This window comes from Volvox carteri (genome assembly GCF_000143455.1).
Source record: "Volvox carteri f. nagariensis unplaced genomic scaffold VOLCAscaffold_10, whole genome shotgun sequence".
NCBI lineage: Eukaryota > Viridiplantae > Chlorophyta > Chlorophyceae > Chlamydomonadales > Volvocaceae > Volvox > Volvox carteri.
This window is the reverse complement of record NW_003307553.1, coordinates 2,016,056-2,028,334: the sequence shown is the minus strand read 5'-3', so window position 1 is coordinate 2,028,334 and position 12,279 is coordinate 2,016,056. Positions and strand designations below refer to the sequence as shown.

Here is a 12,279-nt window from a genome sequence, read left to right as displayed (position 1 = left end):
GGTAGAGAATATACGAACATAATTACAGCATTAAATATAAGCTTTTTTTTAAAGATGATTTTGGTTTTTTTTATCAGCAAGTGAAATTATCTCCCCTCATAAATTTTGGGTATCAATAGTAGATATGGGCGGGGGAAGTGGGGGAAGACGAACCACGAGCGGGGGGGAGTCGTTGTGGGAGACGGACGCTATGGTTGGGTAGTGACGACGACTGCTGGCGGCGGGATAGCGCCCCTTGCACAGCAGTAGCGGCAATATCAACAGGTGGTGAGGGTGTTTGGACGGTGGTGGCGGTGATGGGGGTGGTGCAGCGCTTGGAAATGCTTCTTTCAGCCCGCCGGGACGTACATGGCCCCACTGGAAATAGGCCTGCAGCCTGTCCAGGCAGCCAGTCCGCCCGCCCTGTGCGCCCGCGCTGTCTGTCTTTCTGTCACGCCGGGTTTCACCCCTCTCCGGTGACCTCCTCCTTCCATTGCGGGTTCCCCGGCCTGGGCCGTTTATGTCCGTACTCGGGTAATGATGCCCTTTTCCCCCTCCCTCCCCCTCTCCCTTCGGCCTGCAGGTCGGCCATGAGGGTTGTCTGTGGGTCCACTCGATGGTTTGGAGTCAGGGCGGGGATGAGGCCCTCATGTACACCTCGCATGACGCAGTGGTGGGCTATGTGCGGGGACCGCAGGTGAAGAGGGAGAGGAGGGGGGGAGGGAGGGGAGGGGAGAGGGGGAGGGGGGGAGGGGAGGGGAGGGAGGGGTAGAGAGACAGAGGAAGGGAAAAAGGAGAGAGGAGTTACGGGGGTTATGTGCTGGAAGGCGTTAAAGAAAAGGCGAGCTGGTAAAAATCTGTAGTAGGATAGTAAATCAATCCGTCTTCACCTCTCCTTTTCTCAAACCTTCTTTTTCCAACCCCCTCAGGCCCAGGTTGCCGTACGACTGTCCAGCCCCGCTGAGCTGCCGTTGAAGTGCATGGTTATGGTTTCGGAGCGAGTGGCAGTTGGGGGCGGTTGGGATGGCTTCCTGGTGGTGCTGACCAGGGACGGCATTCAGGTATATATGTATGCATGTATGTATGTATGTATGTGTGTATGTATATATATATATATATGTTTCTGGGGCTTGGGTGCGTGGCGTGGGTCTCCAGTATGTGACTTTTGACCCGGGTTCAAACCGCCGACTGATCCACTCGTATCTGGGGCTCTGTGCTGATGCTGTTCGCCGTGGTGTGCCTCTTGTTGGTTGGTGGTTGTGGCGGTTGCGCAGGAGCCCTGGCGGCAAGCGGGTGTGCTTGGGGAGTCACAAATGACTGGCGCCGCTGCCGCCGGCGACGGCGGGAACGGTGGCGACGGCACGGCCGGGGGAAATAGCCTTGTGCGACAACTGGCACAGATGCACGTCAGCGGCGCTGGAGGTGGCGGGGCTGGTACGGCAGGGTCCAGATCTGCGGCAGGTGCGGTGTTTTGGGGGCGGTGGCTAAGGACTTACCTGATGCTGCAGGGAATTTCAGCTTACCTGATTACTGGCATGTTGCGTTTACGGACAACGATGGTTTGTTCTTTGCGAACCGGGTTCAAGCCTTCAGGCGCATTCATGTTGAGAAGGAGGATATTGTGGTGGCTTATCCTCGTTGTCCCGCCCGTGCCTGGTACCAGCAGCAGGCGGAGTCGCGCAACCCATTTGCCACACGGCCCTCGTCACCGGTCTACACGTACGGCCAAAAGAGGCTGCGGTGCTTGGAGGGGGCGCGGCTTGGCATGTGGCATCTGCTGGCCTGGACGGTCAAGTCATCCTATGGGATCTGTCTTCCTACCTATAAGCGTGCCCGCCCATCCTGAAAGATCGGTCGGACACGCTTACAGGTAGGAAGAAAGATTGCGTAACATAACTTGGCCGTGACGGAATTGTGATAAATTTGTAACCACACAGACCAGACGCTGCTGGGTGCGGTACATGTACGATATGACAGTGTGTTTTGACCGGGACCTTGGTAACGGCAATAACGAAGGTTGGCGGATGAAACATTTGATATTGTTTTGAATACTTTATATACAGACCGTTAAATTTGCAAGGATGGTGAAGGTCGTTAAGCCCGTCGAAATAACTGCGACATTACGATGCAAAGTAGCTGTAATTGGTAAGAAATTAGCTTCCTAGATGTGATCCACACGTTGAAATACTAAGCTATTCTATTATGCACAGGCGAGGCGGGCATCGGGAAAAGTTCGCTCATCTCAATGTTCACAAGTAAAGGAAGTAAATTCAATAAGAGTTACGTTATGGTAAATACTGTAAATCGATGTATTTCCTCAAAAAGCGCGGCCAAACGACTTTGTGACGGCACATGCAGACCAGCGGAGTGGATGTCGTGGTAGCTCCAATAGTTGTCCCGGACACAACGGTTCAGGTGGAACTATACCTTCTGGATACAGCTGGGAATGAGCTCTACAAGGACCAGATTTCCCAATATTGGAATGGCGTGTACTACGCCATGTTGGTCTTCGACGTCAGCTCTATGGAGACGTTCGAAGCGTGTAAAGCATGGTACGAGCTCCTTAAATCCGCAAGGTACGCCGTGTGCGTCCCGCAGCGTTGGAAATCGTGGAAGACGTTTGTGTGGGTGTTCGGGGAAAAAGAGGAGCCTGAGCCTGCCAGGCCACAGCTGCAGTTCGAAGCACCCTGGCGGGGAAGATACTGCCAACGCCTCACTTAGGCGCCTGGCAACAGTTCCACCCGTTTCCGCTTGCTCTAGCTCTCGCGCCCCTCCCATGTCTTGTGCCACACTTGGCGGAGAACTCGTCCTTTCTACCTGCCGCGCCCACATGCAGTGAGGTACAGGCAGCGCCTCTTTTAACTGTAATGCCATCCTTTGATGTTTCCCCTGTCCCCTTCCAACACCATATGCATGATGCCCAGGCCCGACCGTGAGCGCCCACTGCGCGGAGTGCTGGTGGCCAATAAGGTTGACTTGCCGCCGCAGCGACAGCAGGTCCGCCTGGAGATGGCGCAGGAGTGGGCCACCAACAACGGCTTGGACTTCTTCGACGTGTCCGCGGTAAGAGTGGGTTCCTGGCTGCTCTGCGGCTCTGAGCATGTAGCAGTACCCGTTTTCCCTGTCTGTCGGGTGCTCTGGACTAATTCTTCGTTATGGATGAATTGCTGCTACATCATTCACTGAGGAAACGACCCCAGCATTGCATAACGGGCCGTGTTCCATCGCCCCGGAGGCCATGTATGGGTTGAAGCACCACATGCGTGAGCTGCAGCAAAGCTATGGACAAAGGACACACCGTGAACCGCGTTTTGCTCTGGCCTATGGCCCAGGGTGCGTACCAGCGGCTACCTTCCGTGAGCCTCCAGTCAGAAATGACAACCCTCCCTACCGCCTCCACGCTTGCGTGTCCCTTGTCAGGCCCCCCCCGGCAAGGACTTCGAAGCGCCATTCAACAGCATTGCGACAACATTTTACCGAAACTACGAGGACAAGGTGACAGCCTTCCAGGATGCCTGCCGTAACTACTGAAGTGTCCGAAAAGACCATTTGGGACCTCTGATGGCCTGCCTTAGCCTTCGCTGGCCCAGCCAGGCCAGCGCAAACGTGCTCTGACGTGCGTGGTTGAGGCTCTGGGGGGCTCCGGCTGCCAGCGCGGTGTGCTCATCATATGCATCGCGTGTGCAAGGCGGGCATAGAGCGGAACAAGCCCAAACTACCTTGTGAGGTTACGTGATCGTAGCGGTGGTAGTAGCAGCAGTAGTAGCAGTGTCTGGCCTGCCGCGTTTCCTACCAACCTGTCGGTGAGACGCTTAGTAGATGGGTGGATGATGTGCGCGGGATGCCGCCGGGATACGGCAACCAGACATACTCACCGTGGACGCTCCATGCGTGCAAATGCGCTGGTGAGGAGCGCTACATGCGCGCATCTGAAGGAAGCAACATGTTTCGATGTGGCGTGGCACAGTGTAATGGTCTTTTTCGCAGATGCAGGCTTTGAAGAATGCTGGTGCTGCTGCTGTTGCCGGCGGTGGGGAGGGGGGAGGTAATGGTGGTGCGTGCGAGTCGATCGTTCCCACATTTGACTGCTGCAATGATAGCTGCAACGGGTCCATGCCTTACGGACCCATAGGGACCCATGTACATAGAGCCGCAACGGGCCCTTGTTTAACGTCTTCCTTTTTCGTCGGATATCACCATCGGTTATGTTTACATGTCTGAACATGTTTCAAGTGTTTGTACCAAAGTTGGGAGAGTTGCGCGCGTCACGACTCATCCTGGACAACTCGGATGCCGCGCTGTATGTACTCTGTGGATGCGCAAGACACAGACACACTACTGGCTGCCGGCAACGGCGCGCTTAACCCCTAAACACAGGAGTGGAGTGGTTACCAGAGACACTCACGTAACGAGCGACACGATGCTGGAGTAAAGCCCAACCCTGAAATGCAAATTCAAGTCTTTAATCATCAGCCAAACAGGCAGGTTCCGCAGCCAAAGATAAGTATATGTAATATACCCCCGGTCTCTCCCGGCTCAGTTTTAGAGTCAGGCTATATCAGGTAGCCGTGTAGGCAACGGTGGATATTGGAATGGCCCTCAGGACGTCACATGTAAGGTTCATCACTGGTACATAATGCCGGACACGCTTGCAATTGGCTGGTGCGCGCGCTCCGCCGTGTGTCCCGCAGACTCCTACCAAAGCTCCCACACAACCGCGGCAATCCCAGTGCGACTAAGATCAAAACAATATAAGATATGATCGACCTCCCGGTGAGCCATACGGGAGTTTTCCTGGAGGCAGCTATTTTTGGCCTCCCGTAACAGTGTATGTCGTATGTATGCGTGCGTAGCGAGGAGTTTAAGGAACAGAGCAGCCGTTGCACAAAAGGGCTAGCTACGGCCCTCGCGGCCCGCTAGCTACGCCGCGCAACCGCATATACCCCACCACACAAAACACACACATCACACACACACACAACCTTCACACATTTCATATATGACCCAATATGAATAAGACCAATGATATATTGTCTTATCTAGGGCAGGCATTTAAGCAAGCTTAGGAGGGAGGCTGGCCTGCAGTGGATCGTGTCGGAAGAAAGCCCTATGAGAAAATCGTTCCTTCGAAAGATGTACATACATACACACATACCTAATACAACATTACATGCGTTGCCCGAAATCCGAAAGAAGCGAAGAAGACTGTGGATGGGTACAAGTTCCCCCGCTTGCCTTCTGCCTTTCCCTCTCTCGCCCTGCCTGTCCAGGATTTGCTCAAGATCCACTCGGAATCCGTTCAGGATCCAGGCATTCGAATGCTCACCTTGACTGGCGAGGGCAGCTGTATGTACGTTACTAAGCCCTGGGACTGTTCACCACCCGCGCCCAGCTCCCCCGCGGTCTCTCCCTCCAGGGCCTTATCCACCGCCACCTCAATGGGACCAGGCAGCGGCCCTGGAGTCATCCGCTCGAACCGTACCACCCGACCCGACCTGCTCGGCGGCGGTGCGATGGACACAGGTAGCGCCGGCGGCGCCGCAACCACCGGCGCCTGCGGCGGCAAGGCGGCGGCAGGCGGCGGGATCTCGATGTTGGGTCCAAAGTGCACGGATGGCTCGAGTCGGGCCTCGCCTGGGCGTCTCAGGGGGTCGGCGGTGTGGGGCCCGCCGGCACCGCCACCATCAGCGGCAGTGGTACCTGACGGTAGCATGCTGGCGGGTATGTGGGGCCAGGGGCTGGTGACGACGGCGGGCGGGGGGGGTCCTGGAGGTAACACTCGCAGCCCTGACGGACCTGCAGCCGGATCAATTTAGCCAATCAGTTGCTTAGCTGCTCAGTCGTTTGTTCGTTCGTTCGTAGTCCGTTCCGTTAGTTGGTCGGTTAGTTGGTTACTCTTGGTTCGCCAGTCGGTCCGCGCGTGCAGAGCACAGTTTGGCATATGTGAGCAGGTGGCAGCAAGTGCGTGCGATGCAGTGAGGTGCTTTGTGCAACACAAAAAGGGAGATAGCTGAGACCCAATAATCCATAACTAACTTACCGGAATTCCGGGTTTTCGTTGGGGTCAAGGTCTCTCAATACTTCTTGTAAGCCTCGCACCGCCATGCTATTCCCCTCCGAGCCAAAACCCAAATCACGTAAGGCAAACCACGGCAAGCAAACCACGACAAGTCCCCGCCCTCACCGACACCACGCACCAACACACCACCCACCCAGCGGCGCCATCTCGGGTGTCGGACCGCGCACCGTAATGGCTGTGGATGCAGCAGCCGCAGCAGTTGTAGCTGCTACAGCTGCGGCTGCGGCTGCTGCAGCCCCTGCTGCCCCGGACTTGCGCTTCTTGGCCATGGTGCTGACTGTTTCCTCCTGCAGCCGGCTGCCCACTCGGGCGTACGGCCTTGAGTCCTCGCGGGACAGACGGTGGCCTGAGGGCCGCGTTGGAACAGCGGTAACGAGTGGCGATCGAGGGGAGCAAAAAAGGGGGGCGGGGGGGAAACAGGGGGGCGGGGGGAGGACGGATTTTGGAGCAGGTGTTTGCACCGTAGGGTTTTAGGGGCTTTCCAAACGGTTTCGGGTTGCCGCTGCTATTACAAGAGGTCACACACACACTGGGCTGGTTGAGCTTCACTTAGCCTTCACAAGAGACATAACTGTCGTACAGAGACAAGGATGGTTGGACACAGCGGAGGTCGGCGGCCTGATGCTTAGAAACAGAAAGGCGAGAGTGATGACCACGACTCCGGTGTCACCTAGCCCTGAAGTGGAATTCAGTAGTAAGACTGGCAAGTAGTAAGATCTTTTTCTTCTTCCGCAAGCCACGCGTCTAGCGTACCCGGCAGGCCGTTCAGCAGCAGCTGTACACTGTTGACGTTGCCTCCCGCAGCCGCCGCTCCTGCACCTGCGCGCAGAGGCCGCGACGGCCCGCTGTGCGACCTGCTATGCGCCGCCGCGGCCCCTCGCGCCGTCTCACCACCAGCCGCCACCGCCGCCGCCGCAAACGAGCCTGCGGCGGCAAAGGCGCTGCGATCCAAGGTGGCGTCTGTGGCTGCGGACAGGGGCCGGCTGGCGCCGGTCGCCGTCAGCAGTGCGTCGCGCGGTGGTGAGGATTGCCGGCGGGGGGAAGTGCTGGAGGTGTGGTCCAGGTGATGAGGACGAGCTCCGGCCAGTACGGCAACCCTCGGGGGACTTGAGGACGCGATCTGGAATAGTGGTAGATTCGTCCAGAGTGTGGCGGAGCAGCGTGTGAGGGAAAGAGGATGGTGGGAGGTGGGAGGTGTGTGTGCGTGTGAGGAAGAGGATGCAGGTGCGATGAGGGATGGGGTATCGTAAATGGAAATCGCAGGTGGAAAGATGTTCTTATTGCACCTCAGTCGATGGTCGGCTTCCCTATCCCAGCAGGTATCGGTCCCCGCAGCAAGACATGCCCCTATGGAATTGGACAGAAGGTGACGGCAGTTGGGGAGTTGATGCAGCAGGAGCAAGGAGAGCTCAAGGGGGAAGACGGCCATGATGATAATGAGGAGGAGGAGAGGAAGAAAAAGGCTCTTCCTTGGGGGAAATCACATCGGGCCACGCGGCGCAGGTGTCGAACAGCTGCGCACGGCGCACGCCGTACCTGCGTGCCGTACTGCACAGCCAGGCTGCCATCGGCTTGGACGCGCCGCGTGGGTGAGCTGAGCGGTAGCCTCTCGGCGGGCAGCTCGGGAAGCTCGTCCAGGGAGTCTATCTCCCGTACGACGCAGCTGTCCTCGATAGTGCCTGGCGGACCAACAGGTCGGAGGGAGGGAGGGGTGGGGGTTTGAGAAGTCGAAGCGGGAGCGGAGGACAGTGGGGGCATTATTTACTACATGCAAAGGTTTCAAGACATAACGGCCGAAGTGACGCCCAAAAGCAACAGTCGCTGGAGTCCAGGCGATGGCGTTAATGCCCATGAAGGCCGCGGGAAAGCTCGGAGCAAACGTCTGAGGAGGGGTAAGGCCACGGGGCGGGGGGATGGGAGCCCCCGAGGAGCAAGCGAACGACCTGTCCGGCTCCTCTAGGAGAGATGCTTGCCACGTGCAGGGGCCACGTGCGGGGGCCAGGGGTCCATCCTTCGGGAAGCGGCTCCCACCCCCACTCTTTCCCAACACCCACAACCCCGAGCCGAAAGAAATCCAGGTCAATTCCAACTTCCAGCCCCCGGACTTCCAACTCCCCCAACTACCAGCCTAACTACCGGCAGCCCAACCGCTTCCAACCCCACCTAGCTCCCCCTAGGTCCCCCCCCCAGCGCAGCGGCTCACCTGATGACTCCCCCACAGGATCGGAGCCACCGACCTGCACCACCCACGTGCCGCCCGGGGTGCGGCCCGGGGTGCGGGAGAGGGTCCCGCCGCGTGATGGAGGGGGCGGGAAGGGGGCGGAAGCAGCACGCAGGTCATGAAGCTATGATTGCAACAACAAAAGCCGTAACCACAGCTGTAACTGTAACCGCAACCGTAACCGCACCGACAACCACAACCGCAGCTGCAACCGTAAGTCCGTGCCGAGCTGCCGACAGGCCTGGAGGAGGACCCCAAGCTCCGAGCACCTTGACGGATCAGCAGCCGCACATCCACCAGCATATCCTTAAACACACACATATGTACATACATGTAAACAGACACACAGACCCTAATGAAATCCTAAAGCTAACAGTCACACAAGAACACGTACAAACTTGACTCGCAGTTCAGTCCAATAACACACCATCCCCATCCCCAACCCCAACCCCGCACCCACGCGACCCACCTGCAGCACCTTCCGCCCCGGGCTCAGCAACGCGGCCGTGTCCGCCACTCCGGCGCTGATGGCGTCCACGGCGCGAGTCAGCCGCTGCGCGCGAGCCGCCAGGGAGGCCACGGCGGAGGACAGAGGGCCCTTGGGCCGTACGGCGGCGCCTGCGGACGTACATGCATACGGACCGAACAGACGCACATGCTCGCTGCTATGCGTTCTACTGTGGTGTTTTGTCTTTTCATGACCAGTGCATGCACCACATGTAGGCGCGCGACAAACCGACCTGTGTGGTTGGCTCTTGTCCAATACTTGTGTGTGTATATATATATGTACATAAGTACATATGAAAAAAATTACATATATATGTGTGTGTGTATCTATGTATGTTCATGGACATTTGGGACACGGAGAAGGAGAGATGGGGGGAAAAAGGGAGACAGACAGAGAGAGATCGCACGGATCTTCGTGTGTGCCATCCGGCTCTCCCCCGCGGACTATTCCTCCGTTAAGAACACGCACACAGCACCTTTCCGTTCCGCCGCCTTCCCTACCGCACCTGTCCGGCCGGGCCCCCTCTCCCTACGGCCAGCTGGCGGCGTCCGGCCGCTGGACAGAGCGCGTCTGCCGCTGCTGCTGCCGCTTCTCAGCCCTCCCTGTAGCCTTCCACCACCACTAGCAGCAGCACGTGTCGTGCCAAACGACGTAGGTTCCCCCATCACCACCAGCGGCGGCTGCCGGCCATCGATGCTGGTGTGGCCCCGTCGCAGCGGAGGGGGCGGAGCCGCCGCCGCCGCCGCCGCTGCTGCTGCCGTGGCAGCAGCTGCGTTGATTGCTGCCTGGCTGGGCCCTGCCACTGGCGGCATGGCTCCGCGACCCTCCAAGCTGCCCCACATCGCCATGGTGGCCCCGGGGGCCGGGGGCCCCGGCACGACGGTGGCGCCCGGCTGCGTGAGTGCATGGGTGCATGGGTACACGTATTGGGAAAGCCAAACCACGGCAAACCAGGAAGAAAAGTTCGATGTTTGTGAGTATGTATGTGTGTCCCTTACGCCGGGTCTCCATTTGCAGAGGTACTGGTGCACTGGCGAGTGGGTGGAGAAGGGGAGCAGCACCGCTCGGGGGGGTTCTGGTGTGTACGGGAGGGTGTGCGCGTCCGTAAGTCTCTGGACTCGTGAACTTGTTCTGGATCCAATTTTCGTCTGGATCCGATTTCTTGTAGCCCATTACTGTTGTGCCCGGCTGCCCCAGCAATTTGGTAGTTTGGACATCGACAGTGGACGCCTTTTGCTTCTTGCCTCCGATGATTTACTTCTTCCCTCCTTCCCCCGCACGTTCGCCCTTCCTCGCCCTTGCCTGGTGTTGTGAGGAGGTGAGTGGCTGGGAGGTGACCTGCAGTCCCGCCGCACGCGCCGCCGCAACCACGTCCGCCGCCGCCACGTGCTCCGCCGCCGCCCCCGTCTGAGTCCCGGGAGCGCTCAGCACCACGTTGGGGTTGGGCAGGTACTGGGTGCCGACTGCGTGAGGACCATCCGGGAAGGCAGGGGGGTAAGACGAACCACGGACGATTGAAGCACATACCAGAGTTAGGAGGGGAGGGGAGGAGACAAAGAGAGGATGTAGGAGGGCCAAGTAGCGCGATCGCAGGGCAGGGGAGGAGAGATAGCGCGGTGGTGGTGGTGGTGGGGGGTTACCGGCATAACGTGGATTTCACCGGGAGGTGTGGGTCGCTCATCTTCTGCTACATACAGATCGGTGCGTCCGGCTCTCAAAACCCCCTCCTTGCCGTACCTTCGACCGTTGGAAGTTGGTACAGCATGAATGGATTCTCGGGGCGCTGACCAGGCACAAGTAAGTAACCTCCTCCGCCGCCGCCACCGCCGCCGCCGCCGCCACTGTCCGGTCCTGGCCCAGGGCCTGTGTCCGTGCCCACTGTTGCAAATCCTCTACCGCCACCACCACCGCCACCGCCACCAGCGTTGGGACCGGTTCCGGAGCCGAATCCGCCTAGGATGCCGCTGCTGCTGCTGCCCGCCTGCGCGGAGGCGAAGGCGTGTGTGGCGGTGGCAGCGTCGACGCCGAGCAACCTGCAACGAACACATGCATGTACGTGCGCATACATACGTACATACGTACAGAAAGACAGACAAACCACCAGTCATCATAAGGAACGTGAACATCGAGAGAATAAAAACGAAGTCCCCCACAGGTCACCCATTTCATTATTGAGATCAGGGACGCTTTCACTGGAGTCGATCTGTCCCCCATTTGCTCTCTCGCCCTTTCGACCAAGTGAGTGTGGCCCCACGGATTCCCCCTAGCACCTACCTTCCGGCAAAACCGCCAACAAGCCCAACTAAGCCTAGCCGAGTCCTCCATTGTGGTAAATAGGTCGATACAAACCAGCCTAGAGCACCCAACCACCCATTTACACGTGCAGCCGCGCACCCCCTGCTGCATTAGACCGCAGTTCCCAGTAAAAGCCGCAGCAATAGCAGTAGCAATAGCAGTAGCGGGACTCACGCCAGGTTCCGCTGCTGCAGCTCCCGCTCCGCCTCCACCTCCGCCGTCGCCACGTCCGCCGTCGCCCGCGCCGCCTCCGCCACCACCCTCGCCGCCTGAGCCTCCGCCGTGGCTGCCTCGTAGTCGCCGATGGCCTCATGGGCCCTGCGTGTGGCGGCACCGGCGGCCCACAGCCGCAGTGCCAGCCAGGCCCTCTCCAGCCGCCGCCGATCGCCCAAATTCTCCATAAAAGTAGGAACCGCCTCCGTGAGCGCATCCACCTAACACGATTTTAGAGATTTGTTTCTTTTAGACAGTACGACAGCAGTACAGAGTACGGCGAATAAGGAAAAATAGTAGACGCAGAGAGAGAGAGAGAGAGGGACACACACAGAAAGCACGTATGTGGGGGAAGCAGCTCAGCGCGGACGGGCGATCCATGAGGATGGCGGAGGCGAGTAAGTGGCAACAGAAGAAGACTGTGGGGTTGCTAACGAGGAGGAGGGGCAGGGGTGGAAGGACAGCTGTCCGGAAGATACGGCCAGAGGCAGGGGGAGAGGGAAGATACGGCCAGAGGCAGGGGGAGAGGGAAGATACGGCCAGAGGCAGGGGGAGAGGCGTAAAACCCGCAAGGAAAGAGAGGCTAAGTACAAGGATACAAGATAGGATACAGAACAACAACAGGGCACAGGAGCGGACCCCGGCTCTCGCACCTTTCGAGTTTGTCGCTTCATGTAGGCATAGGAGCGCCATGCCTGGAGGAGGTGGTCGCAGCCGCAGCCGCAGTCGCAGCAGCGGGAGGAAGAGGTAAACAACAACATGGCCCCGGAAGGGGCGAGAGGGGGGTTTACACAATGTGGCAGGGTGACGATACCGAAACGGGACGTTTATTTTCAAGTATGACACGGTTAAGGCATGCGAAGATAAAATAAATGTCAGTCGCTATGAACCAGAATCAGAACTTCTCCTTGTTGTTGTTGGTGGTGATGATGTAGGTGGTGCTGATGGTGGTGTTAGCGGCTGACGTGTTCTTCACCTGCATAG

The 12,279-nt window shown here is 58.4% G+C and overlaps 2 protein-coding genes across 2 annotated transcripts in view; one reads left to right on the top strand and one right to left on the bottom strand.

Moving 5' to 3' along the window:
- The first annotated feature begins 2,027 nt into the window (after positions 1-2,027).
- Positions 2,028-4,454, top strand: Fap156 (rab-related GTPase). Its single transcript, XM_002948597.1, has 5 exons — positions 2,028-2,124; positions 2,190-2,269; positions 2,338-2,555; positions 2,904-3,042; positions 3,400-4,454. Exons 1-5 carry the CDS (start codon positions 2,061-2,063, stop codon positions 3,508-3,510), a joined length of 612 nt encoding a protein of 203 aa, XP_002948643.1. The 5' UTR covers positions 2,028-2,060; the 3' UTR covers positions 3,511-4,454.
- Positions 4,455-5,278: 824 nt separating this feature from the next.
- VOLCADRAFT_116912 (uncharacterized protein) overlaps positions 5,279-12,279 on the bottom strand; it is a gene marked incomplete at both ends in the record, with an annotated part of 23,774 nt that continues 16,773 nt past the window's right edge. The window contains 12 exons of the mRNA XM_002948469.1: positions 5,279-5,679; positions 6,192-6,404; positions 6,812-6,877; positions 6,950-7,178; positions 7,595-7,737; positions 8,262-8,295; positions 8,749-8,897; positions 9,293-9,680; positions 10,126-10,250; positions 10,525-10,820; positions 11,257-11,477; positions 11,949-11,990. Coding sequence (XP_002948515.1) covers positions 5,279-5,679; positions 6,192-6,404; positions 6,812-6,877; positions 6,950-7,178; positions 7,595-7,737; positions 8,262-8,295; positions 8,749-8,897; positions 9,293-9,680; positions 10,126-10,250; positions 10,525-10,820; positions 11,257-11,477; positions 11,949-11,990 — 2,307 coding nt within the window. The remainder of the gene's footprint in view (positions 5,680-6,191; positions 6,405-6,811; positions 6,878-6,949; positions 7,179-7,594; positions 7,738-8,261; positions 8,296-8,748; positions 8,898-9,292; positions 9,681-10,125; positions 10,251-10,524; positions 10,821-11,256; positions 11,478-11,948; positions 11,991-12,279) is intronic.